Source organism: Siniperca chuatsi, linkage group LG24, assembly GCF_020085105.1.
Source record: "Siniperca chuatsi isolate FFG_IHB_CAS linkage group LG24, ASM2008510v1, whole genome shotgun sequence".
NCBI classification, from domain to species: Eukaryota; Metazoa; Chordata; class Actinopteri; order Centrarchiformes; family Sinipercidae; genus Siniperca; species Siniperca chuatsi.
In genome coordinates, this window is record NC_058065.1 from 2,870,311 (window position 1) to 2,897,068 (window position 26,758).

Here is a 26,758-nt window from a genome sequence, read left to right on the forward strand (position 1 = left end):
GTGTGGGTGACCTGTTGACACGTGAACGCACCTTTACTGACATCTACCGGCTTCCTGTTTGAAAAGCAGGCGCACTCTGCTTCATGTCTGTCATTGTACTGTAAATATATCTGCAGCTGATGAATGCGCGTCTCCAGAGGGGGTCAGGACTGATTTAGCCCTCACATCTGACTGGAAGCCGCTCTGTGCGCATAAATAAGGCCGTGTGTAAAGACAGAAACACACCAGTTGCATGTACGCAACAGATGTCGGCTAATAATAACAACAACCTGCTGCGCCTTTAAGAGGATGACTGAGAGGGAAACCTAATATCTCTCCATATCGAGCTCAAGTCTCCATCAATTAACAGTAAGAGCCGAGAACAGGACGATATCTGAATCTGTCCCTCTGCTCTGTCTTCCAAACTCCACCTGCTTTTTGTTGTTTTTTGGTTTTGTCACACATAAACCGGATTAAATTACGCATTGCGCCTTTAAGAAGCTGTCACCGGGATTAGAGTTACGCGCCGCGAGCCAAGTCGCCCTCCGGAGGGGTTTTACGCACCGTCGGTTTTCCAGTGAAGGGGCTCCTTCAGCGACTGTCTCTCTTCTTCTTCTTCGCTGGTCCTGACACCGCCGGGGAGCACCTGCACACCGCGCGACATGGCCGAGACAGGGAAAGGGGTCACCGCCGGGAAACTGGCCATCAACGTCCAGAAGAGGCTCACCAGAGCGCAGGAGAAGGTAAACTTTCCTCTCAGCTGATCGGACCAGGCTCGCGTGGCAGCAGGACACTGTGTCCTCCTGTCACTGTGAAACCTAACCCTCAACTTTCTACCTGCAAATACTGTTGATTTACGCACTGATAATGACCCAATGAGGGAATATTCAATGTATTAATCCGCGGATTGCTGTATATCAGGGTACTATGATAGGTTTAAGGGGTTTTTTAAGGGGTTAAATGAACCTTTACCTGAACCCAAATTTGGGGTCAACCCTGTGACATTTAACAAAACCACCGCTGAATTTGCACCATATAATAATGTAAGTAGGCTGTATAACATATTACGGTATTTATATTGGGTTCTGTGCACGGTTTAAGGGTTTTTAAGGGGTGAAATCTCAATAGCATTGAAGCCATCTATCAACTTAAACCTTAAAAAACTATAGTTTCTCAATCAATCGACTGTAATATATTAATGAGTATTCTGAACAGTTTTAAGAGGTTTTAGATTTAAATGAACCTCAGAACTGGGGTCAACCTGTAACATTGAACAAGTTTCAAAGGCACCCCGAATTTGCTCTTTAATCTAAGCAAAACCCTTAAAACTGGGCAGAAAACCTGTAAAAAAAACCCACATTAAAATAATAATTTTGAACGAATCTGTAAATTAAGGGAAAAGTCATGTGCCTCTTAAGTGTCCAACTGTCACTATGAAACCAAATCCCTAAAGTTTCACCTTAAAACCCGTTCAATTTACCCTTAAATATCAATTAAGGTACTTTTAATGGGCTTTCTGCACAGTTAAAAGGTTTTTAAGTTACCAAATAGCCTGAACCCCATCCATTCACTTAAAGGGTCCTTTATATTTCAATCAAGGTGAAAAGCAGAACTGGCTGCAACACAATTTGGTATATTTAAGGGGTTTCTATCCCTTAAACCTCCTTTAATCCACACAGAAAACCCATTAAAACTGCAATCTGTAAATTAAACCCAAAGCAACAATCACACCGCTGAATTTGCACCTTAATTGAAAAATTAAGATCATTTAAATGTACAAAGTTAGCTGTGCTTTTCATAGTATTTGATAAATATTAAGGGTTAATGATGAAATAACACCTTAAATTGATAATTAGGGCATTTGAAAATTCTACTAAATTAAGGGTTTTTCAAATTAAGGTGGTTTCATGGTGATTTAACTTTTCAAATTAAGGAATCTTTTGCTACCATTCAAAACACATTGATCTAAATTAAGGTGTGTGTGTGTTTTAAGGGGTATTTTAAGGGGTTCTTGTTTCATAGTGTGTGCACGTTTGATCACTGCCGAAGTGTTCTTGAGCAAGAAGCTGAACCCTCAACGAGCTGCAGGGCTGAGACTTTCCACTAGAGGGGAACAATGGAAGTAGTTTGTATTATCACATGGAGCACTGACACATTATAGTATTAAAATCAGGTATGATGATGCATTCATGGTCCTGCTTTACTAGTACAATAATATTACAAGAAGAAGAAGTCCTTAAATTCATTCAAATAGTCCGTTTCAAGTAAAAGTGCTTTCAGTGAATAAGCAGCAGAATTGGGTTTTCAAAGTAAAAGCTCTGAAGTGCAGAAGAGAAGAGTTTAGCTAGTTAGTTTAGCAGCGAAGCTACTCTAAATACTCTTCTTTACTGCTTTTTCTACTCCTTATGCTACTACAACAGTACAGCGAGAAGAAGAAGCTCATCAAAATACACAATTTCAAGAACAGATCTTGCATTCAAAGTTTCAAAAAAAAGTAATAGTAAATAAGTACATGTAGTAAAAAGCACCCAGGTATCTAAAGTAAAAGGCTGTTGGGTGGACACTTGGCTGTTTGGGGGATTTTTATGCTTTTAGATCAGTTAAGGAAGGACGGAAAGAGCGAAAGGAAGTAGAGAAAAGGAAAAAGTACCGAACGAAAGAAGAAAGAATGATAAAAATTCTCTAAAACTCGTTGCAAAATGACGAAAACAGCGCGCGTCAGTGAGCTGAAATACAAGATGTGTTACCTGACAGTGTTTTGTCACATTTAAAGTCAAACGTTTATTTGCAAACTAACCAGTAACTGCAGGGTTTAAATTAGGATTTGGATTGAATAGTAGACTCTAAAAGTGACAGAATGAAACCTGATGAACAGTCTGTGTTCAGCTCTCTGTCTCTGAGTTATTATTGTCTGTCCTAATCACTCTTGTTGCTTAAGCCTGCTGAGGTTTTACCCTCTAATCACCTCAGTAAAACACCAGGAGTGCTGTCAGTCAGTCAGACAGACATATTCCATATTTAAATAGCTTATTGTTCACGCTTTCTTTGTCTTTATGCGTCCAAGTTGGTCTTTCTGCTGTCTCTGTTTCCAGTTTAACCCCCAAAAAAGGCTCATAGCTGTCGATAGACGCTTGTAACTCTAACCCGTCCTTCCTCAACACTCCTCTGATGAGTATCTGCTCATTCCTCGTGGCAGCTGCACATATTTCAAAAGTTCAGATCCACAGTCTCCTCCTTTTAAGGTCATTTTTGTCTCTAATTTAGTTCTTAAAGTTTCCTAAAACCGTTAGAAATCCCCATGAGGTTTAGTTAAAGGTGCAGCATTATTGGGAAATATGGTTATTCGCTTTCTTTCCAAGAGTTGCATGAGAAGTTTGATATCACTCTCATGTCTGTGTGTTGAGTACAGACAGAGCTAGGAGTCAGGAGGTGATTAGCTTAGCTTAGCATAAAGAGTGGAAGCAGGGGGAAACAGCTAGCGTGGCTCTGTCCAAAGCACCTCTAACGCTCACTAATTAACATGATGCGTCTGGTTTGTTTAATCTGTGCATTTAAAATCTTACTTAAATAAAAGTACAAAATTATTAACATCAAAATGTATTGTTTTATTTATTTAGCGAATGCAAAGTAAAGCAGTTGCCTGCTGATCTGCTGTATGCAGGCTCCATAATCCTCCTGTAAATGTACTTTAAAGTACCAAAATGTAAAAGTACCCATGATGCGAAATGGCCTTATTATAGAGTAACGTATATTACATCATTGTGTTATAATTAATGATAGATTAATGTGTTCATCACTTTAATGTTGCAGCTGGTAAATGTGAGACTAATTTGAATTACTTTATATAAGACTTTATAGTCTTATCTTAACCTTCAGTAATACATAATAATGTTTTTATTGATCATGTTTTGTATTATTAATCTGAATCTGCAAAGTAACTTAAGTTATTAAATAAATGTAGTGAAGTAAAAAGTACAATATTTCCCTCTGAAATATAGTGGAGTAGAAGTATAAAGTGACAGAAAATGGAAAGTAAAAGTATGTCAAAATTGTACTTAAGTACAGTTCTTGAGTAAATGTACTTGTTGTTTTCCACCACTATGTAGCACGTCTGGCTTTCATGCAGGAGAATGGAGTTTTTTTATCAACCATAACAATGATCTTTCCATAATCTCATACAAGTGTTTTGTTGGCTAACCTTAATTATAGTTTACCATCCTTACCTGTCCTACAAGAAATAGTTACAGCATGTAACTCCCCCTAAAGTCACAAGCCAGGAAGTGATTAGCATTTTAGCATAAAGACAGGAAACAGCTAGCCTGGCTCCGGAAAGCTTTGTGCACCGAGTTAACAAACAAGATACAACATGTTAATCAGTGATCTTTAGAGGTGTTGTGTATTTTTTGGCAGAGCCAGGCTAACTGTTTCCCCCCTGCTTCCAGTCTTTATGCTAAGCTAAGCTAACCACAGCCGGACTCCAAGTCTGTAACTAACGCGCATACATGAGATTAATATCCACCTGAACGCCTCACATGCTGAACTGTTTAAAAGCATAAAGTTTAAAGAGTTTCCACTTTGTTGGAGTTTCTTCCTGCTGCTGTTTCGACCCGTCGAGCGCGATCGATCATGTCAGCAGCGCTTGAATGAACTTTAAATAGCAGCTGTAGCTCAGTGCTGAATGAAATAGCATCCATGTGCCACGTTCCTTCGGCCTTAATGTGAGAGTTTATTTAGGAGCAGGTTACTGTTGAATCTAGAGGGAAGCTCGAGGCTATCGAGGCATTTTAATTGTTTCATGCACAGTCCTGCGTTTACAGTTTTAGCTGTAACATACATGGGATTACATGACACTGCTATTTATCAAACATTCAAAAATCTAACATGCCGGTAATACAAAGAACATGCACAAAAACATCCGTTATAAGTACTTCTAGCTTCTCTCAAATAACATGTTTATGTATTTCTACAACTCCATATTTACAAAATCAATATGTTTTTATGTCATTAAACAAAGTATTTAGCCCGAATAAATAGCTTCATCGTGAAAAATGCTTCCTGTTGGCTCTGTAATGATTTTTGTTGTAATTTTAAAGGCATTAAAAGCAGGCCTGTAGGTCATTTTATTGTTTTTAATGGGAATTTGGGTGGTTTATAATGACATAAAGAGGAGTTTATGTTCTGTGATTACACACGTATTTCACCTATTGTCTTGTAAAGGCTGATTTTCAGATTTTGTAGATCCAGTTTGACTGTTTTTAGGCAAAAGAACATAAATATATTACATTTAAAATGAAGAGAATTTAGTATTTTTAAAATACTCTCTTGTTTGGTTGGAGTTTGGTTGATCGATGGTCAAACATTTCGTAGGTGGGTGGGGATCTGCTGGAGGAACGTGGACTCATGATCTTAATATTTCTAAAATCTTGGCTGTGGCCCACATTAAACAGCAGCGAAAAGTATCTCAAAGCCTTGAAATCCAGGAATCGCATACAGATAATTCAAGGTTTCTTCTCTTTCATGGATCTTTATCTTGAGGAAATCGACCTGCAGAATGTAGAAAAGTACGAATTTAACTCTTCAAATGCAACACAAAAGCAGAATTTGGCAGCCGGTGTGACAGACTTTCAGGCGATACTGAGCCCTTCAGCTGGAGTTGCTGGGAGTAAAGAGGAAGGTCAGGGTATCATCTTCCCTCTGAAGGTGGAGGAGGGGAGCGTCGGCTTCAGCTGTCTGTCTGCTGGCACGCCGCCCTCCACCCTCCACCCTCCACCCTCCGCCCCTCACCTCATCCAACTCTACACTCACTCACTTTATATTTTTACATTCCTGCTCTCCAGTGAGGAAGCGGTTAAAAAAACGTTTTAAAATTTAAACAGAAAAACCCAGAAATCCTGGAAGAAAATGACTTCTTAACTTTTTTTGTAAAATTACAACTTCATCTCATTATTTATACATAACTCTCAAAATGACCGCTCGCAACATCACAACTTTTTTTCAAAATATTATAACTCGAAACAAATCAAAATCTCAGATTCTTTCCCCAAAGAGTGGCCTTAGATAGACTTTCACCTTCTGTGAACACAGAAGTCGTTATGTGAGAGATGGAAAACTCAGCAGTACGCACTTGTAGCCTTCCTGTTACTTTGTTGGTGGAGCTAATGCTTTGACAGCAAAGTGTTTTTAAAGATTACAACGGTTGTGTTTTATATCAGAGACGTGAGGACACTGTACCTGAGACAAGCAGGACCAACTTTGTTTGGTCACGTTGAAGTTGGTTAGAAAAGTGTGAAGACAGACGTCTCAGAGCTTCAATATAAAACCTAACAGCAACAACCAGCGGGGCTGCTTCACTACGCGTTGGGCTCTAAAAATAGCATGAAATCATCAGTCTGGTGTTTATTCTATGCAACAGTTTGTGATGTAATTAAAACATGTTGCTCTGCAGACTTTAAAAGACAGATTCAGATTCAGTGTAAAGGCTGGAGTATGCTTGAAACGGCACAGTTTGGAAGCAGTTTCGGACGACCGCGTCGAAAAGGCAAACGCGCTTTTATCTGCTCCGAATGGCTGCATTCGAGTCGCGGCAAAAACCCGTCGTCATAAAGACGAGAGGCGATGAATCGAACATTTCTCTCTCTCCTCGAAGACATTCGCGGCGTTGCACTCGGTTGTTGAATAGTTGTGTAAAGAACAAAAAAAAAAGAGAGAGCTTGAGAAAAGTTTGAAGCATACTGACGCCTTAAATCCTTTAAATGAGACGTTCAAATGTTTGTGTCAGTTTCGTAAGAGGATTCAAGCGGATGATGCTGAAACACGTTGATGTGAAAATATTTACAGGAGCGAGCGGCCATGTTTCATTTCATTACTTCTTTGATTTCACTGGAAGTAATAATTTGATTCAGACCTGAATCATCCTGAGCCTCTCCCGGTGCCACCGTGGTTGTCATAGTGATGTAATGTCACCCGCTCGTGAACCGGTCAGCTGTGCCGCAGAGCATGCTGGGGAAATTCCCCTCAGTGGAATCCGGATGAGTGCGGTGACGGAGGAGGGAGGTGGTGAGATGGTGCCCTTTAGAGAGCAGCTGGAGACCCGGAGTGGTGCTGGGAGCCAAAGAGGCAAGACCCCATGACACTGACGCCCCCCCCCCTCAGCACCCAAAGGTTTCCACCCCCCTCGACTCCCCAAAAACCCATCAGACCACCTTACCTCACCTTCTTTGAGCCACTTAGTGAACACTTTTCCCCCTAAACTTTAAAATTCTCCTTAAAAATACTTTAACGCAGCAACAAAATATTTGTTATTAAGTTAAAACGCTGAATCTCCAAACTTTTGTTGTGCTCATTCTTTGGTTTTGACAAAGTCTCATAAGCCCCCGATTCATTGCAGCTTCTAGTACAGTCTAGTATGTCTTCTAATACCTGCATCAGGGTAATAGGAGCACAAAGACCTGCGAACCTGTTTCTATGTTCGTCCTCCATTAAGCCTCTGTTTTTAAAACCACTTTATCAATCAAAGATCAATAAACATTATGACTGATAACAGCTCATGGAGCAATAAAGCATATAAAGCCCAAAAAAGAAACTTGAATGAATAAATTATACAAATGTAAAAACAATCATAATAAAATAAAATAAAATGCATGTTAAAAAGTATGAGCCCCAGACTCTCAGGGGCCCCAAAGGCCCCCGTGTTCACTGCTTGTAGTAATTTGATTAACTGCAAATGTTTTCGGCAACATGCACCAATAATACTACAAAATAAAACTGCATGTTTCCTGCTCCTGTGGTCCCGTCTTGTTAAGGATTACTATGTCGATGATTAAAATAGTTTTAATCATTGTTGGAGGAAGAATTCAGATCCGTTACTTCAGTAAAGGACTATTACACACTGTAAAACACTCTGGTACAAGTAAAAGTCCTGCATTGTGTTTACTTAAGTAAAAGTATGAAAGTATAATCAGGAAAATGTACCTAAAGTATTAAAAGTAAAAGTACTCAAAGCAGTAAAATGTCCCCTGTTATACTATTATATATTATACCATTAGATTATTATTACTGTTTTGTCCAAACCTCAAAATTATTAAAATAATTAAAAGGAAAATCAGCAAATCTTCACATTTGTGAAGCTGTAAACATGAAATGTTTTTACATGAAAAATGACTTAAACAATAGCAACAAAAATAGTTGCCAATTAATTTTCTCTCAATCGACTAATTGATTAATCGACTAATGTTTTCAGCTGTACTTGTATAAACTGTTTGAGTAGTTTAATTTATAATAAAACATCTAAAACATAATTTATAACTTTGTATGTTTTGTGTGCCAAAATCTAAAATGTCAGATGAATTTAGTGACGTAAAGAGAACAATACTTCCCTCTGAAAATACTCACGTAAAGTACAAGTACCTCAAATTTGTACTTAAGTACAGTACTTGAGTAAATGTACTTTGTTACATTCCACCGCTGTATTTTACGATTAGTAATTTGAATCCAAAGTTATGAAACCTCGAAGTTTCTCCGCTTGGCCAGCACACCTGTCCCTCCCTCCCAGGACTCCCAGCATGCTTCACTGCTCTGGGCAGAGCTCAGAAGTGTGTGTGTGTGTGTGTGTGTGTGTGTGGGGGGGGGGTGTATATCTATCTATAGCCCTCCTCTTCATCACTCTTAATACCCCACAAACTGCCCTGTGTGGGTGCTCCGGGTGTATTTTTAGGGGTTGAAATTGAACACCAACGTGGCGGACGGCAGTTACACACACACACACACACACACACACATAATTACAGGGGTAAACTGAAGTATGTTCCATTATACATGAGTTTACAGTATAAGTGACATTTTCCTTCCACACATGAACACACAGGTGACTGCAGCAGTGTCAAGTGATCTTTCCAGACTTTACAGGAATCACCTGAATGCACCGTGAAACGTTTGCCTGGTGCACAATGAACCGACAGACACTGAGGGCTGTGAACGATACACCAGTTGTGTCGTCCAAATATAGGTCCGGATTTAAATAGATACTACAGATTAAATGAGCTGAACTTCAGCAAAGGCTTTGAATTTTCTACCTGAACTCAATAAATAATAAAACTTTATTTATGTTGCAAACTTTAACAAAGTGATTCACAGCTGAAACACATAAAAGAAAAGCCAGATCTGACAAACAGCGACGGAATATAAGTAAGTAATATATATACAGGTAGCGAAGAAATCAAAGTAAGAAAGCTTTATACAGTGTGCATACATGTAATGTATGTGCAAAACCAATAGTACAGTTTTCTAATAATCCAGACCAAAGTAGGAAGTATGTATGCATAATGAATATAGTCATTAATACGTGAAAACTCATATAAATATAATATGAAAACTATATATACATTTTAGTATGTTATACACATGTTTATGTAACACCTCTTTAAATATGTAGTATATATATATATTTATATTTATAACATAACATAGTATAGAAAGATAGTTATAAAGATGTTTTCCCCTGTTTCCAGTCTTTATGCTAAGCTAGGCTAACCTCATCCTGACTCCATGAGAAAACCTCCCTCTCAGGAACAAAGCCAATAAGTGTATTTACCAAAATGTTGAAGTATTATTTTACAAGCAGCAGTTTAATGAAGAGAGCGAGACGACGTTTGTGGAGAAAAATGTTCCTTTTAATTTTCCTTTTGGACAAAAATGAACATTTTAGGAGACACCGAGAATCCCCTCAGTGTGTATATATGATGTAAACAAAGTTAATTTATCGTACTCTGCGTAAACAACTATAGTACGTTTTAATGCAAGAAATGTGTATTTTTGTTTACTTAAAAAAAGGTGGCATTCAGTTAATTATATCTGGTCACTTTATATATCTATAGATTATCTACAGAAAACACCTGGAGACAGCTTTGTGTTGCGTTATCTGTCTTTGCACTGGCAAAACTCCACATCTCACTTTTTGGACACTTTGCGGTGGATTTAAAGTAAGAAGTACATTTACTCAAGTACAGGTTTGAAGTACTTGTCCTTTATTTCCATTATATGCCACTTTTTACTTTTAGTCCACTGCATTTCAGAGGAAAATGTAGATTTTTTGACTCTATTACATTTATCTGACAGCTTTGTTTACTAACAAATATGATAAGGTAATCGAATATAACACATCGTTAAAGATTAAACCAGCTTTCCCCTCTACACTTCTCCCATGGTTTCATTTAAATGTTTGTAAGAGGTAAAATGATCTAATATTTCATTAAAAAAGCAAAAATTCAGCATGAAGTCCAAAAAATCAGCATGAACTTTGTTTCTTCTTCTTTCCTCCCATTAATTATCTCACGACCCCTCAGATCTATCAGGTGACCCTTTGGAGGGGTCCGACCCCAAGGTTGGGAACCACCGGACTAAACTAGCTGCCATTTTACTGCAGAACCAGTACTTTTAATTCTTTAAGTGCATTTAGCTGCTAACACTTGTGCACCTTTACTTCAGCAGGGTTTGGGACGAAGGCCTTTAACCTGCTGTGTTTCCTGTGAGAGCTCTAAACAGAGTCTGGTTGATAAAAACTGGCTGTGAGCGTGCGGACGCTCGGTGAGCAGGTGTGTGTTGCAGCAGTGGGGAAGTCCCCGTCGTCGTGTTGATCGAGGTTTGTGTATCCGTCACAAGATTAGAGTGGCAGGTGGTGGTGGTGGTGGTGGTGGAGGCTCGTCCATGTGCTCGCAGTCACATCAGATTAGCCGGTGACCTTGTCCGACTCACAACAACCAAACGAGCATCTTGATTTCTCTTCTTTCTCTAATCCCTCCTTCAACACCGGTCAACTGACATTAATCTGCTCAGTGAACAGATAACGTGTATACAGATATAGTGATTAATAAAGGTAAAGTATCATATGCGTCATAAGAAATTTAACATGAAATTTATGCTGTTTTTATGTTGAATGGAAGCACATTTTTATTATGCAACAGAGGAAATGATCAGAGCAGAAAAATTGAAATAAAATAAGAAAATTCTAATATTAAAATGAACTTAATATTTTTTTTTATCTGATTTAAAAATGTAAATAAAAAACATTAAAATAAAAAGTATTAAATATAAAAATCAATAAAATAATAAAAAAATATATAATAAAAGAAAAGAGGAAGAAAAGAAATCATCAAAGAAAATAAATAATCAAAAAACTAATAAAATAAAAAATGTAGAAAATTAAGTAAAACAAGAAAGAAACATTTAAAAAAAAATCTAATTGTAGTGTCGTGCTGAAAATATCTTTTTCTAAATCTTCATCATTAGTTTTGTTATCACTGCTTCATATGGAAACCGTCTGCTTGTTTGTGGTGTGATTTCACTTTTTGTTCCTTTCTCTCTGAAATTATTAACTAATAATAAGCGTCGAGCTGAAAACAGGACTGTTTTCACGGAAAAATCACAGGTGACTTAATGATGTCCCCCGATGAGACGTCTTCTCAGGAAGCTGTGTGCTCCTGTACGGAGTTGGACTGACACCTCTTTGACTCTACGGTTGGTTTTGTTGCACAAATTGCACTTTTATCATGGCTGGCATGCAGGTGTGACAGTGCAGGTGAGGCGGTGGGTGTGATATTGAATCTCTATCAGCAGCAGGTAAACTTTAAGTGTGTTGGCGGAGACAGAACGAGACTCGTGTTTCTGGTTTGGCGTGGGAGAGGCGACTGGTTGGGTTCGGGTTGAGGTGAAGGGAAACGCCTGTTCATTTTGAAATGTTGAATGTCAGCGGAGGTACATAACTGTAGTTCAGCAATAGGATATGTTGTATTTTATGCACATTCACTCAAGTACTTTACTACAAATCCGAAGTGCTTGTACATGAAAACCACGTATCTGCAGATGTGGTGATTGTGAGTGTTTGTGATGAGCTGAAGGATGAAGAGTTTCCTTCTGAAGCTGAATAAACTCTTTAACCCCCCTCGGATCAGCTGGAAAACGCATCGTCACAAACCAGATGCTACAAACACGTGATCATCTTATAGACCATGATGCATTGCTGCAGGTTAAACTACCCAACAGTATATAAAGCAGTTAAAAGGAGCTCAACCTGAAACATCTGCAGCAGTAAAATGCAACACACACATGAATGCAGCAGGAATATGAATCCATATGACTTCTGGGTAAAATTGGGCAACTAAAACTCTGGTTTAATGAGGTTACAGTTAAAGGTAATTGTTGTATTGTGACGGGATGCAAAACGACCTCCACAACCCGACTATGTTCCTCACTAAATGAAGGGCACACTGCTTCCTGCATTAGCGCTGAACGTGCAACCTGGACGGCGTTTCTCTGCTGGAGTGTTATACAGCGGCAGGTTTGCTGTGTGCTCATTAGATTAAACACAAACGGCATGTGAGCAAAATGTCCGCTGAGACGGAGCCTCGAGATCAGGTTACAAAGCAGGACACTTCTTCCTCTCTGCCTCCCTCCTCCGATAAATAAAACCGCGTCATTCAAAATCACTTTACATGTGTCATCAGGTCACTGAGGCTTTGACCTTTGACCTCCACATCCTGGCTGCCAGTAACAAAGACAAGACAGGAGCTGAAAGGTTTAAGTGAATGTGCCTCACTTCTATACCAGATATTAGTGTTTCACACACACACACACACACACACACACACACACAGCTGGTGTGAACCGCAGACTTTGGGGAGACACATGGCTTTGACAGAAACATGCCTCCAGTCATAGATCTGAATAAAGCGCCGTGAATGAAATGAGACATACACGGACAGATGAATATATTGATAGATTCATTTCTGGTGGATTGTGTTCGCATGTCGTCTCCTCTGCAGGTCTTGCAGAAGCTCGGCAAAGCAGATGAGACCCGAGACGCCGCCTTTGAGGAGATGGTGGCCAACTTCAACAAGCAGATGGTCAGGAAACGTTTTGTCTTTTTTTAAAATCATGATGTCGTTCTTGAAAGCCCAAATTTTTCTCATCAGCCAACACATTAAGGCATTTCTGCCTGTTTTAAAGATCTAGTTACTGTAATATCTTAAAATGCTTTAAAGTATTTCATTACAGTTGTCATTTTTAAAGTATCTTGTAGGCATATACTTTATGCCTTTATTAGACAGTGGACAGTAGAGAGGAAATTACACTGAAAATGAGCTAAATTTCAGCTCACATGACATTCTAGTTTTTAGTACTCTGCTGTTTTTTGCTGTTTCACGCTCTCATCTTCTTCACCCGCTGTGTTCGCTCTCTCAGACTGAAGGCACCAAACTGCAGAAGGACCTGAAAGCCTACCTGACAGCAGTGAAAAGTGAGTGTGTTTGTGATGCTTACACGCCCAGCTGTGATCTAACATTATGTATGAAGTACAGCAGCCTGTTGCACCAGCTGAATGCAAGTCTGATCGTAAGTTTGAGTGTAAAGTCAACACTAACTGCTAGTTAGCTTCACGCTAAACTCACCACCTTGTTCAGTATTTATGGTGGAACTCAATTAAGTCGACTGTAATTAAAACATTGCCGCAGAAAGTGATGTTTCATCTGATGCAGCGCATAAGTCTTCTGTATTTTTCGAGGAATTGTGGGGTTTTGTTACCTGGCGGCAGCGGAAGTATTCAGATCTTTTACTGAAGTAAAAGTAGCGATACTACAATTTAAAAATACTTACAAGTAAAACTCCTGCTTTCTAAATCTTATGTAAGTATTATCAAGAAAATTTACTTAGTGGGCTCTGTGGTTGTTACATTATTACACATTATTCTATTAGATTAGTATTATCTATGCACTAACATGTAAGATGCATTTTAATATTCAGCTAATTTAATTCATTTTATTTACTGTTGGGTGGTTTAATTTACTGTATCCAGTCCAGCACAAGCAGGACCATCACCCTGGGTTTCGTTACTCTTTAACTGTAACACTAAGAGGCTCCACAGGGAAGCAGATATGACTTCTTCTGTGTATTTGTGTGTTTGTTTGTTTTTCAGCGATGCACGATGCATCGCGGCGGCTTCAGGACTGTCTGGCAGACATGTACGAACCTGACTGGTTTGGCAAAGAGGAGATGGACGCACTGGCAGAGGTGAGACCAGGAAACTGTTTACTGATGCACAAAAGCAGGTGACCGTTTACTTTTCCTTTTTTTCATCTTACCGAGACTGTCTCTACTTCCACCTCTGCTGTTTTCACCTTGAATTGTTTGTTTCAACAGTGAGAGAGTTCTTTAGCTGGCGTTGAGACAAAACGATTTGTGCATCTTAAATGTGATAAAAAGGAAATTAAGGTCCTACTGTATGTTTCTCATATTTAGATGCATTCATGTAACACATTGTGGTTTTTATTGTAGGCTAAATAATCTGTTTTATGACAACATTTTCATGCATCAGTTGAAACTGATGAATGTTGAACTGTTGAAACTGAAAATGTTGTTTGCTTGACATTTATATTCTTGTGATGAATGCCTTTTTTCTTCAAAAAAAACAGCCCAAAATAATTCAGTGAAAGAGCTCATTTTGGCCTGAAAGTTCATCATTCTTGTCACTCGTTCTTGCACTCTCCTGTGTCTTTTCCTTCTTTCTCTACCTGCTAACACTCTTTCTTTTTCTTAACTGCATGCGTCTCTCCTTCCATCCTGAAGGAGATGATAGAGAAGGAGATGGACAATAACTTGGAGGTAAAACGCAGACAGCATCCAGCGTTTCCCACGGGTCAGGGAGGGTTATTTGAATGATCGCAGACTGATTAGTCCACATTTAAAATCTGTAGCTCACAACACACCAGAAAACTAAATTGTTGGATGGATAAAATTGAGAAAACGTTTTTAACTTAAATGTGTCCTGAGGGTGGCATCAGAGGAGACTGACGATCATATCGACAAAGGAATGTAAAACATATAAAAACTTCCACCTGAGGCTGTTGTTGGTCGGAGCCGAGCAGCTGTCGTCTGTAGAGGGAAGGAAGTTATTCTGGTGGTTATCGTTTCCAGTTTGGCTTCATGTGGGAAACACTGGCTCAGCTCTGCAGTAGAGGAAGTAGTGGTTGGGTTTAGACCACTTAGTTTCTTGTCATCAGGTGCTTTGACTCGTCACAGCCACATTGGTAGCTATAACAGAAGAAAACGGATTTATTCGTTTAATAAAAGGAAAATAGTAGTGCTTGCTCTCAGAGAAATGTCAATATTTAATGCTCGTGTTGTCAAACAGTCAAACACGTTTTTTTTTTCCATAAAAAGAAACAATCTGCAGCAGTTTAGAAAAGTGCGTGAAAATACTATGAGATCCGCGTTTTATCCAGATGTTATTATGATGTAAAATGTGTTGTGTGTGTTTCAGGACACAGACACTCTGTGGTTAGACTACCACCAGAACATCACGGACAAATCTCTGACCTGTATGGACACGTACCTGACCCAGTTTCCTGACATTAAGGTGTGTATGTTCCCGGCTGTATGATTTTGATAAGAAAATGTTCTCGTCACAGCGAGAAACTGAATGGAATTTGACTCGTTTGTTGTTGTTTTTTTAATTTATGCGGCAAAAATCAAAAGTTTTCTTCTGACTTCTGTAAGTTTCCAAGATGTCAGACCCCAGGACAGGATGACGGTCTGTTTGTTGTGTGAAAATGATTCTACAGGCTCGCATAGCGAAGCGCGACAGGAAGATGGTGGACTTCGACAGCGCCAGGCATCACTTCGCCTCCTTACAGAAAGGAAAGAAGAAGGACGAGGCCAAGATCGCCAAGGTAACCACGAGCGTGCGTGTGTGTGTGCACATTTATGTAGGCTGATGAATGTTTGCGTGTGTTTGAGCATGTTCTGCTGCTTATACTAAAGTTTAAAGGAATAGTTCAGAGTTTTTGACTTAAGGTGGTATGATTTACTCATTGCATGGACAATTCATACCACCTTAAGTCAAAAAATCTACTACAACTGTATCACTTTAATTTGTTAGCTAACTAACCCTTGCTATGTTCATTAAAACTGACTGATCCTCTTAATTACTAAATGCTAATTAACATGTTTGCATTTGTCTTGAATTGTTCTCGTTTGCTCTTCGTCTTTCCTTTCTCTCTTTCTCCTCTCTCTTTTCTTTCCCTCTCTCCTCCCTCCTTCTCTTCCTCTCTCTTGCATGGTGTGTGTGGTTAGCCAGCAGCCCTGTTGGAGATGGCGGCTCCCAGCTGGGCTCAGGGTTTGATATCAGCCCACCAGGTGGCTCAGACTAACCTCTCCTTCAACCAGGTGAAACTCTGGTTCATCACTGACTCCCCCTCCTCACCCCAAACCTGTTATCATGGTCCTCCTCGGGCTCTCTACGCATGATCAGCGGCGTGAGCGGTGGCATCATGGAAAGGCTGTTTGTAAATCTCGTAATTCAGTTTCACACAAAAGAAGGCATTTGCCATTATTTGCTTCTTGGGAAGAAGAAGACGAGTAAGAACCAAACGATCAAGAAGGGTTTGGGTGCATGACACCTTGTTATCTTTTCATCCATTAGACCGTCAGGTTACATCACAGACAGCCACTGTTGCCAGATTTAGATTTTTCCGTCGGCTACTTTTTATTAGCCACGCTAGCAGCATGGCTGTAGGGATGTTGGAAACTAAAATATGACTGAAATATCTCAACAACTATTAAATGGATTGCCATAATTCTTTTTACAAACATTCATGGTGAATCAAGAAGATGAATCCTACTGACTTTAGTGATCCTCTAGCGCCACCATGAGGTTGACATTTGTGGTTTCTATTGAAATATCTCAACAACTATTGGATGGATTGCCGTGAAGTGTGGTTCACACATTCATGCCCCCCTCAGGATGAACTGTAATAACTTTGGTGATCTAGCGCCATCATCAGGTCAAAATTAAAATACTTTGGTTTGTGACGAAATACCAGCAGAACTAACGACATTCCCATCAACCTCAGCTTTGTTTTTAGTACTAATTAGCAAATGTTAGCATGCTAACAAACTTAACTAAGATGGTAAACATTATACCTGCATATTAGCCTGCTGACGTTAGCATTTAGCCCAAAGTTGCCTGAGTACAGCCCCACAGAGCAGCTAGCATGGCTGTAGTCTCTACTCTTGTGATTTGATTGGGCTCGTAAAAGTGTTTTTGGGCAGGTAACGATAAATTGGGCTCCTTTTTTGTACCATGTGGGCAGTTTCATCCAATGAGAAGTTACAGGCTATATTCCAACAAATCAACCCCTCCTCTCTGCCAATTAGAATAAGGTATGATTGAGATAGGACGCTGAGTCTGGTCGGCTTGTCGTGCAGTGACTGATGACTTGATGATGGTTTCACTGTGATCCGCACTCCCCTTTATGACAAACCTAATAATGGCCCAATACTGAAAAGTATGTTTCAGTGTTGCCACAGTTAAGCATTTGCTGTCTAGATGCAGACATATGTGTGACCAAGCTGCGTGGGTGTGTTTTCAACAAAATAGCATCACATTTAAAGAAAACATTTATTATTTCATCCATGCATATGTTGGGCAGAGAAAACTCCATCTCCAAAACCAAAAAAAAAAGTCTACTTTCATGATGTTTGTGTGGGTTGCTGTCAAATCTGGCAACATTACTCGTTGTTTGTGCGTTCAAATTTCGCCGACGAACGACCAAGGCAGCTCCTTCACGTCGCTCCTCACTCTCTCCACGCTCACCCTGCTGCTCATGTGTAGAGAGCCTCACTATAATTTGATCCCCGATCCAAACTAGTGTTTACATTGTTTTTGTGTCATAGCTACCCGTACATCCTTTACAGAAACATCCTTTTTATTTACTTCTCATCACTTTTCAGACTGAATGTTCACAGGATTCACATGCTAATAGTTATTAAACCCTGTATGTGTTTGTCTGCATGTACGTGTGCTCATGAAAAACTGTCTTTCTTGAATAATTTGTAATACAGACACACACGGAGTACAGATATATTATTATTGTGTGTGTGTGTGTGTGTGTGTGTGTGTGTGTGTGTGTGTGTGTGTGTGTGTGTGTGTGTGTGCAGGCGGAGGAGGACCTGGGTCGAGCTCAGAAGATTTTCGAGGAGCTGAACGTGGAGTTACAAGATGAGCTTCCAACACTGTGGGACAAGTGAGACACGTTTTTCTTCTTCTACAAAATCTTTAATGACGACTCGGTCCAAATATCCGTTTTACACACTGACATTGTGGGGACTCGCCTTCCTTTTGGGGACAAAATGCAAGGCCCCATAACGTAAATCATTACATTTCAGGGTGAAGACTTGGTTTAAGGGTAAAGTTGAGGGTAGGGTTAGGGTAAGTCTCCAGGAAATTAATGTAAGTCAATGTAATGTCCTCTGAAGTGATGGAAACACAAGACTGTGTGTGTGTGTGTGTGTGTGTGTGTGTGTGTGTGTGTGTGTGTGTGTGTGTGTGTGTGTGTGTGTGCGCGCGCAGTCGTGTTGCCGTCTATGTTAACACATTCCAGGGTCTCGCAGGTCATCAGGAGAAGTTCCACAGGGAAATGAGCAAGGTGAGTCAAACTGTTCATGCGTGATTGATTAAACTAATAGAACTGATCAGCTGATGCATTGATGAGTCAGCGATCCTTATCTGCTCCGTGTGTCTCCTCAGCTCAGCCAAAACCTGAACGACATCATGACCAAACTGGAAGAGCAGCGGCAGCTGAGGTAAGTGAACAGAACAGCTTTCAGTCAAACGCTTAACATTTTTAAGATTTAACGACGTGTAGAACAGACGAGTAATGCCCCCCACACCGCCCCCTACTGCAGAAAAGATGGTACTGCAGCGGCAAAGACAGGAGATGGTGCCAAGAGGTAAAACGCGCTGCACTTTAATCCTTATTTGACTCACACACAGGCTGAGCATGCAACGCTTTGCTTGATTTTTATCTATAAAATTATCTCATTGGGAATTTAAACTACAGGCTACTGCAGCAGATATAAAGCTAATGCAAAATACATTTAAAATGTCAAAGTCACATTTCAAACACAGAGGCAATTAAAAGTGCTTCACATAGGCAACGAAACATTTTTAACTTTTTTACAACCTGGGACTTATTTATGTTAGAATATCAGCGTCACTGTCAGGAAATATCAAAATCAGAGCTTTTTAGAATAAAGTGAGTAAAAAAGTTGTAATGTTACAAGAATTACAAGAAGAAAAAGGTCATGATATTATGAGCATAAAGTCATATAATTAAGAAATAACTTTAAAGTAATTTTCTAAAAAATATCTTAAACAGTCTATAGTTATTGCACTGAGGGTTATTGTATGCCAACCCTCTGAAATGTCATGTACTCTGAATGGATGTCTCCATGTAGTTACTGGAACAAAGTGCAGGATATCTTTTTTGGGGTGCCACCCTTAAATGCACCCAAAGGTTCATAATGCACATTCTGTTCCACTTATACCTCCCCTCCTCAGCGTATACATTACAGTTTGCTTTGCTGTTCTTCTTAAATGCATGAGTATGAAGCAGAAAAGTATTATTGTATTGTCAGAAGTCTAAGTGGGAGTTAAGTGCCTTGCTCAAGGGCTGCTTCAAAGTCCTTTCTAGGTTCCCGCAGCTCTGCAGGTCTGGGACCTTGAACCTGTAACCCGTTTTGCTTCTCTAACTCTTGTGTGACACATCCTGTCTGCTTCTTGTTTTGTTTATACCTGACAATAACTTTCTGTATATGTCGTCATGACTCGTGCAGTAGATGTTTGTTTAAAGCTTTTTGTCGCCCTCATGTGGACGGAGCTGAGAACTGCATGTGTGATGAGTTTGAGCCAGTAGATCTGTCTTTCTTCTTTTACTCTCATTCACTCTCACTCATTCTCTTTTATCTGTTTTTATCGTCTCTCTTCTTCACTACCTGTCTTACATGATTTCTTTCTCCCTCTCTGTCCCTATTTTCATGCTAACATCCACCCCCCTTTTATCCTGACTCATTTTTCTCTCTCCTATCTCTCGTCTCTCTCTTTCTCTCAGTGAGGAAGCCAACCACAGCGACTCAGCCAGCTCACCACCAAAGGTAAAAACAACCACCAAACAACAGTAAAACAACACATGTCCACATGAACGTATAAACTGTATGTATTAACTATATCTTGTTGATAAATTTATAACATGAGAATGATGTTGACGAATAAGGATAAAAAGGAGCTTTTAGCACAACAGCTTCATTGCACAAAGGACCCAACTACAACTAGAAGAGATCAGCATAAAATCAAAGGAGAACAAGAAGAAACTGATGATGGACTAAAGACCTCAGTATGCTTCAGAGGAACTCCTTGTCTGATTGTCTAACATTGTCTAAAACCGTGGTTGCTACAGCTACAATGAAAAACGAAACCATCCATCATTATGTGTGTACTAATGTGTCTCTGTCTTCCTCACTTCTGTTGCATGCGTGCACGCGTGTGTTGTGTGGTTTTGATTTAACCCTCCTGGTGGTGCAGAAGCCCGGTCCTCCTCCCAGTCGGCCTCCGCCCCGGTGTACGCCGTCTCCAGACCAGAGACAGCAGCATGTCGACATGTCCGAGGACGAGGCCTCGGTGCCTGACGCTAACACAGACCCCACTACCACAACGACACAGCAGGTCAGACTGATTATTCTACCCCAAATCCTGTTTACTTTTAAAGACATCCTTCTGCATGACTATACAATAATACAAGAAGACAAAAAGATTTTTTGTTTTGTCAGCCTGGACATTTCTAGACAACTATATGCTGGTTTAAACAGGAAGTCAGTAAGATTAAACTAGCTAAACTAGAGCCTGACCAATATATTGACACGGCTGATCTTATTGGTCAATATTGGCTTATTAAATATATACTGTATATATCGTATATATGTATATTTCATTTTTTAAATTCAGCCTTTATGTAACCAGGAAAGCCTCACTTTGACTGCTTTTCTAGAGTGCCCCAATCCAAGATTGGCAGAAGGGAAAAAAAGAAAGAAAAGACAACAAATCAACAGCATGAAATTATACAACCATAACTGAAATCAGAGGAAATTTTGACACATCCAATCATTAATTTGTTCAATGCAAATGTAACTATGATAAGATATTTTATTGTTTTCCATAATCTGAGCTAATGGGAGCATGTAGAGGTTAAACAGAAGAGGCCCGAGAATGGAGCCTTGAGGAACTCCATGTCATTTTTGTTCGCTCAGATCCCTAACCGTTACCCCAAAACACTTTTATCTTACTGTCATCTTTGATAATAAAGTTTATCCCTCAGACATATTTTTATCACAACTCTTAAGGGATTCTTGTTTGTTTATGAGTTTAGTTGAAAAAACCAACATCAGCCAATACCTTTATTGGATTTTAACTGTCCTCACTCCTCATATACACTACTGCACAAAGGTTTGGAGTCACCTGTTGTATTTTCTTCTTTGCTTCAATAATGGCTATTTTAACAGATAAAAACAGTATAATTATTTACCAAATGTATTATTTACATTTGAAATAGTTTCAGAATAATTAAATGATTAAAACTTCCGTTTAGTCGATGTCCCCAATGTTGCATAACAAGGGAGAATACTGTTGTAACCATTTTGTCCCCTAAATACTTTGATTTTTAATTTGTTTTCCAGTCCAGAAAAGCGTAAGTGACCCAAGATCGTTTTTGAACCACAACTGTGCAATTGGGCTCTAAATATTTTGGGAAGCCGTTTTTCTTTGGGCCCTCTGCAGTCTCGTCGGTGGTTAGATTGAATAGGTTTAAACTGTGATTTGTCAGTCCACAGTATGTTCTGCTGCTACTCCGTGATCCAATTCCAACAGTGCTAACCCCAGACTAACCAACTATTTCTATTCTGAAGTTTTAAGAATAGCTTTGGTAAAGCAACACGCCTGTTAATTCCAGCTTGTTATAGGCATTATTGTGCACTTGACACTGAAACAGGAACCTGTTCCTATTTAAATCTGCACAGATTTTAATGCTAAGCTTCCAGTTTCTTTTACCAGTGACTGCTGGTTTCTTATGTTCTTGTTTAACTGTCGCTCAGAGGTATCTTTGTCTCTTTCTGCCCTTTCAGTTGTCAGTCTGGTTAAGCCATTGTTCAGCGTTTTGTTCTCCATGTACAAAACATTACTCTTTTTTGCAAACCCTTCATACAAAATAACATCTATTTGTAAAGAAGACTTTCTACAACCTAAAAGCATGAAAGACCTTTCAAAAATATAGACTATTCCTCTCAGCCATCTGACTGTACCGAATCAAGCTTTTGTGGCAGGCGACTCCAAACTTTTGAGCGGTAGTGTATCTAAATTAGTAGTGGCCTCAAAAATCCAGTATGAGTTGAGCTCTATTAGGATAGATAAAATGTGAGTTTATTTGTACCTACAGAGCAGTCGTTTGCAAATCTAAAAACTCGTTTGCTGAAAGTGACGCTTCACATCAACAGCATCCATTTCCCCAGATAGTAAACCCCCCTAACCGGAGTGTATGTATGTGTGTGTGTGTGAAGCAGTGTGAGCCCTGGTCAGGGTTGAACCTGCTGGATTGGGATGTGGAGGTATTACAGCCCATCACATTTCCAGCTCCCGAGGTGGGTGTGCTTTGTTAAGGCCAAAGGTCGGCGGAGTTATGTCAGAGCTGAAGGGTTGAAGACTTTATTTACATGCAGTTTAAAAAACCTTGTTAATTATATTTCATTTTATCCCGACTGAACTGACCTTCTCACAAAACCAAAGACGGTCGAGAACGTTTCAAAAGACTCTTGCAGGGCCGTAGCTACCTGAGACGAAACCATGCTCAGTATTTTAGGCTTAAAATTTGGGGGTTTGAGTCCCCAAAAGTGCATTTACATTTTGAGTTTTTAAAGGCCCTTAAAGGTCTTTATATTTAGCTATTTTTAGACTGCATGTAAACACAGTGTCTGTAATCTGGGGCTGAGGAAATATCTTACTGAGTGTGTGTGTGTTGTATCAGGAAATGACCCCCTAGTTTTTGTTTATTTTAACTTGAACAAATTCACTGCATGGCTTTGTACGTGCATGCCCATTCAGCCTCACGTTGCATGTGAATGTTTGATTTGCTTGATACTTATTAGCTGATCAGACTTATTGTTGATGGTGAGTGATAAAATGTTTATTTAAAAGGACCCCGAAAGAGGAGCAACAACCAGACAGTCTGCCTATACAGCTTTTAAATGCATTTAGCTGGTTCTGCTTTTGGTGTTTTAGTTTTCTTTGGATTTAAAATGTATTAGTTCTTTCTTTCCAGGTTCATATTACAAGCACAAAATAAGTCAAATAAATCAGCAAAAAAGAAGAAAAAATAAATAAATAAAATAAATTAGAGCTGAATAATCGATTAGTGCATCAACAGAAAATCAACAGTTTTGATTATCGTTTTAATTGTATTTCAAGCAAAAGCTGCAAAACATTCTCAGGTTTTGAAAAATTGCATTTGGACTTCCCTTAAAACACATTGAATTCACGTGTGCTACATTAATGTTTAATGTTTGAGTAAAGACTGATGAAGGCTTCTTGCACACTTTCATCTCACTAGTTGTCTTGTCTCTTACTGCCCCATGGAAGGCGCCATCATGGGACTCATGGGTAAGCATGGGTTCCTGTGTTTTTAACGGACAAATGTGCTTCCATTCTCTTTTGTTTTCTATAATGATCTTATAAAGCAAAGCAGAGGAAGATAGATGCAGTTACTAGTTTGCCCTCATCGAAAAACTACCACAACTACTTTTCCTTCTGTATTTTTCTGTATTTATGGACTATTGACGGTGGAATAACTCTCCAACTGCATCTTTTATTATCAAAACCTCCTTCCTTTGGCTTTATGATACCCCGCACAACCCCGGGTCGTGACCTTTATTGTACACTTTCAACCCAATACATCTTCCTCCCATCCTTCCACCTACCCTTCCTTCTGCTTTCAAACCCGCCACAATGCTCCACAACCCCGGACCTTTTGTAGAAAGAACAGGCTACCGCAGAGCAGGAGCATGATGACGGCCAGTACCCAGAGGAGGCCCAAGGTGGCTGGGATTATGATGAAAGCAACACCCAGAGCTACACCCAGCCCAGTTGGGATGATGCAGAAACCGCTCAGGGTCAAGAGAGCTGGAGCAACGATGGAGTTAGTGCCGCTCAGTCGTACACCAAGCCCAACTGGGACGACGATGGCGCCCAAGTGGGACAAGGTGGCTGGGGCGTTGATGGAGAGGCCCAGGTAGGGTCGGATGGATAGGGAGGCAGATGCGACCTCAGTGGGGTCTTGAAAAGATCACAGGTTAAAGCCTGGAATTCAAGGATCCCTCAAATTCTGGTGAAAGTCACAAAAACCTCTCTCTTTCTTTTTTCTACTTTGAACTCCTTTTCTTTTTAATGCTTCAGACTTTCTTCATTGCACATCTTGCACTATATTAACTGTTTCTTTGACTTCCTTAATGATACACCTGGACCTTTTCTGCTTGTTTTTTGGTACAGAGTGCGAGTGCAGTGACCAATGGCTCAGATGGTGAACTCCCTCCAGGATTCGTCTACAAGGTTAAATTACTTTATGCGCCATTAACTTGTGAAAGGCAGTCATTGTTAAAATACACTGGTTTTGAAAAATGACAGGCACTTGATGATTTAGTGGGCTCATATACAGGGTCCATATTCAAGAAAACCTTTATTTTGGCTGTTTTTTTACTCCAGGTAAAAGCAATACATGATTATACTGCCACTGACGGTGATGAGCTGGAACTGAAGATGGGAGATGTCGTGCTGGTTTTGGCCTTTGACAACCCAGATGAACAGGTCACTGACATACACTTTCTTTCACTATCAGTTCATCTTTTCCATGTAAATTTGTCTCCTCCTTTGTATTTACACTTGCATTTACATTTGGGTGTATTTTTAAAGACATGGGTGAGATTTCTGAGAAGAAACTTAGTTTGTATTCTGTCTTTCTGCAGGACGATGGCTGGCTCATGGGCGTGAAGGAGTCTCACTGGGTGCAGAAAAAAGATATTTCAGCCAAAGGCGTTTTCCCTGAGAACTTTACTCAGAAGGTTTGAGGTTCATGCCGCGTAAAGATTCTGCCCCCCTCCTGTTCCCCGAACTCCTCAGATATCTTATCTGGTAAAGACATGTTCGAATCATCACTAAATGTCTATTTACACACCAAAATATATCTGTACATGATTAGAAATGTGCAGTGAAATACAAGTACATCTCAATGGCTATGATACCAAATGATTTGTTTGTGCAGTTGAAAACAGTGCCAGTTAGTAAAACTCATCTCATGAACACATTTACGCAAACCAAACTGAATGTTATAGTTAAAAGATGATAAAGAAGTAGGTTTTGCCCCGACTCACTACCTTGTGGTAAATGATGCACAATCATCTCAAATGTTTTAGTCAAATTGTACACCGAAAATTAAATTCATTAATTTGTTTTTGTTTTGATTTCTTATTCCTGAATTATTTATATTTTTGCTGAACTCAAATGAAACACAAAACAATGTGCTGGTAATATTTAAAAAGGATAAATAAGTCACGGATGTACTGTATGAATGTCAAAATATTTTATGTTGTGTAATGTCAACGGTTTTTGAAAAAATTACGTTTTGAGAACTTTCCACAGTTCCTTGCATGAAGCATTTGATTGTATTGTCATTTACTTTGTAACACAACAAAACACTGTGACACCAGGTGGGATGAAATGTGGCTGTGATTGTCTGAAAAATGCAGGTGTCCTAGATTAGAGCCCTGGAGAACACCGCAGATATAAACAGTATGTTTGCAGGGCTTTGCCTTGCATTATCAAAATCTATTACAGTTTCTTGGGCTTGTAGGATTATCAAAGGGAACAGTAGTTTTTCATTTATTTTATTGGCCATTTTGAGGACATGACTTGATGTGTGGCTTAAATTTTCTAATGCACATATGGTTTTATTTTGATTTTTGAATCATCTTTTCATTGATGGATGAAATGCAAAACCTTATCATAAAACTCAGCAGATGATTTTCCTTACCACTATTTACAACGTTTTATCACTAGTTTAGATGTCATACGTTGAGACATTTTTCATATGAATTTGATTCTGGATCTCTGTGCTCACTTGGACGGGCCTATCTGACTCTTCAGTCTTTAGCTGCATAAAGGATAACACTGGATCACTACTGTGCAGACTAATTTTCTTTAGTGTTTTTTCCAGTAGAAATCCAGTTCAGACTGCATACTGACTCCATAACTGCAATGCAAGCAGCTAAATGAGAGACTGAGGCTAAAACACTTAAAATGTAAACCTTTGTCTGGTTCAAAATGATCCAAAAATCCAAAGTAGTTAAACCCATGCAAAAAGTATTTTCACATTGTGTGGAATCAATGAATAAGGAATCAGTTCAAGTGGTAACTAATGCACCATCTGTTGGATCAAATCAGTGTCATTAAAGATGAATGAAACAACATCTGCCATGTCAGTGTGTTATGTGTATTACCTTTTTACTTTATCCCAAATCTGTTGAGTAAGAGTGACATTTTCCTTACAGATGGATATCTCATTTTCAAATTCAGTTATTAACATTCAGTCTTTCAGGGGATCTTTTCTTCAAGGGTGAAAGAGAGTAATTATTAACTCTTGCTACAGTAACGTTTTAGTATACTGAAATGACATGCATTACGGAGCATGAACTTTTTGTCATCATGAGAACGAGCATCAAAGACTGGACATATATCAAACAAGCCCTTTCAAAGCAAAAGTAAAATTCCCCTGATTAGCTATTGTGCACTCTACTTAGTATCTTTTTCTAATTTCTAACTTTGTATAGTTGGCTCAAACATAACATCAGTAAAGTTTCTTCA

At 39.3% G+C, this 26,758-nt stretch overlaps 1 protein-coding gene across 11 annotated transcripts; it reads left to right on the forward strand.

Moving 5' to 3' along the window:
- The first annotated feature begins 223 nt into the window (after positions 1-223).
- bin1b (bridging integrator 1b) lies at positions 224-26,364 on the forward strand. Of its 11 annotated transcripts, none has more exons than XM_044187226.1 (17): positions 229-722; positions 12,795-12,875; positions 13,213-13,267; positions 13,943-14,037; positions 15,287-15,382; positions 15,588-15,695; positions 17,965-18,050; positions 18,377-18,452; positions 18,554-18,609; positions 18,712-18,756; positions 19,917-19,959; positions 20,378-20,527; positions 23,486-23,506; positions 23,880-24,134; positions 24,392-24,451; positions 24,605-24,706; positions 24,865-26,364. In XM_044187226.1, the coding sequence occupies exons 1-17, from the start codon at positions 642-644 to the stop codon at positions 24,964-24,966; spliced, it is 1,512 nt and encodes a 503-aa protein (XP_044043161.1). In that variant the 5' UTR covers positions 229-641; the 3' UTR covers positions 24,967-26,364. The 11 variants fall into 11 exon arrangements, with proteins under 11 accessions (XP_044043167.1, XP_044043165.1, XP_044043166.1 ...); XM_044187227.1 differs by having other exon boundaries at positions 230-722; positions 20,387-20,527; XM_044187232.1 differs by lacking the exon at positions 24,865-26,364 and having other exon boundaries at positions 224-722; positions 23,457-23,506.
- The last annotated feature ends 394 nt before the right edge of the window (positions 26,365-26,758 follow it).